At 39.4% G+C, this 4,768-nt stretch overlaps 2 protein-coding genes across 2 annotated transcripts in view; one reads left to right on the plus strand and one right to left on the minus strand.

Annotated features, from left to right (window-relative positions):
* ifngr2 (interferon gamma receptor 2) overlaps positions 1 to 3,097 on the plus strand; it is a 4,463-nt gene extending 1,366 nt beyond the window's left edge. Inside the window, 6 exon segments of the mRNA NM_001360762.2 lie at positions 1,565 to 1,670; positions 1,763 to 1,932; positions 2,109 to 2,254; positions 2,439 to 2,580; positions 2,716 to 2,864; positions 3,001 to 3,097. Of these exon segments, the coding sequence (NP_001347691.2) occupies positions 1,565 to 1,670; positions 1,763 to 1,932; positions 2,109 to 2,254; positions 2,439 to 2,580; positions 2,716 to 2,864; positions 3,001 to 3,096 (809 nt within the window). The 3' untranslated portion in view covers position 3,097.
* LOC104938394 (transmembrane protein 50B) overlaps positions 902 to 4,768 on the minus strand; it is a 16,521-nt gene continuing 12,654 nt past the window's right edge. The window contains exon 9 of the transcript XR_003464129.1: positions 902 to 917. The gene's annotated coding sequence lies outside the window, so the exon portion shown is untranslated. The remainder of the gene's footprint in view (positions 918 to 4,768) is intronic.

Genomic DNA, 4,768 nt, shown 5'->3' on the forward strand with positions numbered 1-4,768 from the left:
TATTATATAACATGAAGCGATGTTAAACTTCAACAAAACTGTCTAATTATTATTAATTAACCAGCGTCAGTGTGACTGAACTCAGAAGTGAAAGCAACATTTAAAAAAATAAAATAATTATTATATTATATTATATAACATGAAGCGATGTTAAACTTCAACAAAACTGTCTAATTATTATTAATTAACCAGCGTCAGTGTGACTGAACTCAGAAGTGAAAGCAACATTTAAAAAAATAAAATAATTATTGTTAAACATGAAAATGTTTTAATTCTCCTCTTTTATGAAATATTCTCATTTTTTAAACTTTTATTTCACGGTTTGTTTTTCTCATGAATGAAACTTCTTCTTCTTTCATCGTCGTCTCACAGCAGAAGAAGAGTTGTTGCTGATCTTCTGCTTTTTGAAAAGTTTCTGTGGAGGAACAACAAATTAATTTAAACCAATCATAAAACTACTTGGTTATTACTTAATTAACATTTTATTATAGTTTTGGGGAGTAGAAATAATTCAGATAAATAAGATACTTCCAGTGAAAGTGTTAGAAAACTCTGAACACAAACTGATGATGGATAAACACGTTAAAGTTTCTGAATCACAGAGATTAGACACGTTACTAAAGATCTTTACAAACAGAAAACTACTAAAGTTAATTAAAAATAAGAAATGAATCTACAAATAGACTTAAAAATATATAAATGCCGTTAATTTAGGCTGCAAGTCACAAACTGAACTATTAAAAAATAAAATAACATTTTCCAGTTCCATCCTGAGGACACCTGTCTCACTTCATGTTTTTAAAATAACAGTATATTTATTTATTTATTCAGCTCCTCTGCATGTTTTAATAGCCACATATTTGATCTTTTTAAATATATTTTTTGCAGCATTTTCTCAGCAGTGTGTGTGTGTGTGTCTCAGACGTGAATATTTTCTATTTATTATTATTATTATTTATCTTTGTGGACAAACATCCAGACAAGTCTTTTTTTTTTGTGCCAAGTTTCTGACTTTTTCCTGAAAAATATGACTTATTTTTCGGAAAATTCCAAAGATTGAAATTTTTTCGGAAAGTTCGGCCTGAAAATTTCAGATTTTTCCTGAAAATTCTGTCTTTTTTTCTGAAAAATCCGTGTTCATCTGTGAAAATAATTTCCCGTCTTTGATTTCAGCGTCTCAGAATATTTTCTGTTTATTATTATTATTATTTATCTTTGTGGACAAACATCCAGACAAGTCTTTTTTTTTTTGTGCCAAGTTTCTGACTTTTTCCTGAAAAATATGACTTATTTTTCGGAAAATTCCAAAGATTGAAATTTTTTCGGAAAGTTCGGCCTGAAAATTTCAGATTTTTCCTGAAAATTCTGTCTTTTTTTTCTGAAAAATCCGTGTTCATCTGTGAAAATAATTTCCCGTCTTTGATTTCAGCGTCTCAGAATATTTTCTGTTTATTATTATTATTATTTATCTTTGTGGACAAACATCCAGACAAATCTTTTTAAAAAATAAATCCATGGTCTCGTGGTCGGATAATAACTGAACGTGTGTTGGTCCGTCTGTCAGCTCTGTCGGAGGTGCTGCCGCCGCAGAACATCCACGTCGATAAGTGGCTCGTGACGTGGACTCCGGCCACCGAGGACGATGTCCGCTACACCGTCCAGTACAACAGGTGAGTCCACTGGCCCGTCCCCGCCGGGCTGTAAACGTCCATAAAGATACGCAGACATAAACCTGTGTGCTGTTTCTGTCCTTCGTCCTCAGCTTTGATGAAGAAAAGTTGATAGACGTTCCAGGCTGCGTCAACATCGCCCTCAACTCGTGCAACATCGCTTCAGCCCAAGCTGAGGACGAGCAGGGCTGCCTGAGGCTGCACGTCCGGGCAGAGCGGCGCGGCGTGAAGTCCACGGCGGTCGAAGCCTGCAGCAGACACGGTGAGGAAGCAGAGAGGAAGTGTGCAGTGCTCAGCGAGGTTACATCATCGCTGTGTGTAAGGTGTTAACCAACATAACCGCAGTGTGAAGGTGTGAGCGCCTTGACAAACCCACACTGAGCTTTCAGGCTCCCCGCGGTGAGTTCTGATTTTGTGAACGCTGCTGCGCTCTTCCAGGTGATGACTGCAGTCCTGAAGTCAACCTGATCGCACGACCGGGATTCCTCACCGTGATGTTGAGGAGCAACCACAGCCTGGCTAAAGAGCACGGGGGTCACGCCGTGCACCGGGTTTACTACGGCAAGGAAGGAGAGCCGCTCGAGGTGGGAAAGCTCGTCATGCATATGCTTTGTTTAGCTGTCATGTTTCACACCAGCCTGCTCCTGGAAAGTCCTTGAATTTGATCCTTAAGGAACCCTAACGTGGTTATATTTGATAGATTGTAATTTAGGATCAAACGGTATGAGCTGGACCTGTGAGCAGTTTATTGTGTGTTGATCCAAACAGGACTACGAAGATGATGAGGCCTCAGTGTCGCTCCACGGCCTGGAGGAAGGAGTGCGGTACTGTATGAAGGTGCAGTACATGGTGTTCGGTAATCCGGCCGGACCGCCCAGCTGCATTAAGTGCGAGCTCATCCCGAAGACAAGTAAGACATTTAAAGACCTCCACCTGCTGTAATGGAGTAAAACATGAGGAAGCAGCAGTGTGTGTGGACGCTGCAGAGCTCGTTAAATCTCCGACATCAGAGTTGTAATTCGTTGCTTCTGTTTGTGTTTTGCAGAAGAAGCTGCCGGTCTGACGGGGATCATCGTGCCCGTGGTGGCTGTCGTCTTCCTGCTCGCTCTGTCAGTCATGGCGGCGTACGTCCTCATCTACCACTACGAGAAGATCAAACTGTGGCTGCAACCTCCGTGCGAGATCCCTCCACACGTGAGTTCACCACGCCGAGCGGCAACACGTCCCGCGTTACGGGAGAGCGGTAACATTCAGAGACGTTTGCTGGATGACGTGATCGAACATTGTGACAGTTTACTGACACACGGACTGTTTCTCTCATCTCTTCTAGTTCCACATCAACCCGTTACCGGAGCCTTACCATCCCGTGCCACCCAGCGAGGAACGCTGCGACGTCATCTCCCGCGTCACGTTAGACGACGTCTGAGAATGGCGGCAGCGCCCGGAGACTCGCCACGCCAAACATTTCAACCTTCGATGGATCGAAAAGTCTGATTTTTACCCCGGACAGAAAAAGACTTCATGTCACAGTTAACGTTTGACGCCGTGTCCGCTTGAGCAAATTTGCACCTTTTTTATGAATCTGTAAATATTTTTGATTTCTTGAAGAATTTCCATGTGCGCTGTCGCCAACCTTCATTTCTCCACCTGACACTAGTTTGACTGCTGATTCCTTTAAACATCATGACTCTACACTGTCTCTGTTCTCATTTTATAAAGCCTGTCACCTTTTAATAATCACATCTGAGCATTAATTAGACAGATCGACACTATCTGCCTTTTTTTAAGAGGACTCGACAACCTGTGAAGACCCTGAAAATGCATTTATGTCCGATCAGAAACATTCAACCTGAAGCCACCAGAGGACTGTTAAAGACGAATTATGACTGTCTGATTACCTCTCTCTGAAATAAAGGACTCATGTAAAGGTGGACTTTGTCATTTCATTGAACCTTGCAGTTTAACGTTTAAACGTCGTCTTCTGTTAGTCTAAGTGTGTGAAAAACAGGAAGTGGCTTTTTTTTGTTGTTTGTTTTTTAAAAACATCACAAATAAAAATCGACTTCACTTGTCCCGGATTGTTTCACTTCTGAGAAATCTCAAATTCTGAGCTGATGAAAATCAAACTGTCCTGACCAGTGAAAGGTTTTGTCCACACACTCTTCAGTATGGTGGCCCTGAGGCTCAAAACACATTTCATAAATTATTTGGAAAGCACAATGATACTTCAGAAAACACTATTTTAGAAAGCATGTCAAAATTAAACAAACAAACAAAAAAAAACATTTTCGAAAATACAGACATACACAGCATTTCCAAAAAAACTTTTTCAGAAAAAAAATTCAGAATTACAAACAAAATGCTACAAACTTTAAAGTCAGAGTGAAGTCAATTCGGAGATTTCTTTTCAAATACAAGTATGTTGGAAAACACATGAAGAGGTTCAAACAGTTTTTCAGCAGTTTTCAGGATCTCTGAGCGGCTGCAATTTAAGGTGCAAAAATGGAGACAAGAAGTTTAATTTGATTTGTGTCAGAGAAAGAGACAATGACAGAGTGCCAGCTTTGATGAAGCCGTTTAATTAAAAAATAACTTTAAAAATGTTATCTCGCTCGCCGATGCCCAAAACAGCAGGTCAGTGGTGGATGCTGCTACAAAGCCAGTGGAAACTGCCCCAGATACCACCTGTCCAGTTCAAACAGGTCAGCGTTGTAAGCTCCCATTGGCTCGTGATTTTTTTATTTTGGAAAATACAACAGTATTTCAGAAAATATTTTCAAAAACATGTTTTAAAAAACACATTCATACATTATACACTCTCAATTTAACAGAAAACCTGATATTTCAGAAACCACAATGGTATTTCCAAAAACAGAATGATATTTTATATTAGAAAACATTTTATCGTGTTTTGATGGTCCCTCCACCCAATTCTGACTCTTTTTCCCCCCCCTAAAAATTCCTGAAAATTCTGATTTTTTTGCCAAATTTCTGACTTTTTTTGCTCAAAAATCCATCTTTTTTTCATCAAAGTTTTGAATTTTTGGGGGAATTTTTTGACTTTTTTTAAAAAAAAAATAAAATCACACATAAAAAAA

This window comes from Larimichthys crocea, chromosome XVIII, assembly GCF_000972845.2.
Source record: "Larimichthys crocea isolate SSNF chromosome XVIII, L_crocea_2.0, whole genome shotgun sequence".
Lineage (NCBI taxonomy): Eukaryota > Metazoa > Chordata > Actinopteri > Sciaenidae > Larimichthys > Larimichthys crocea.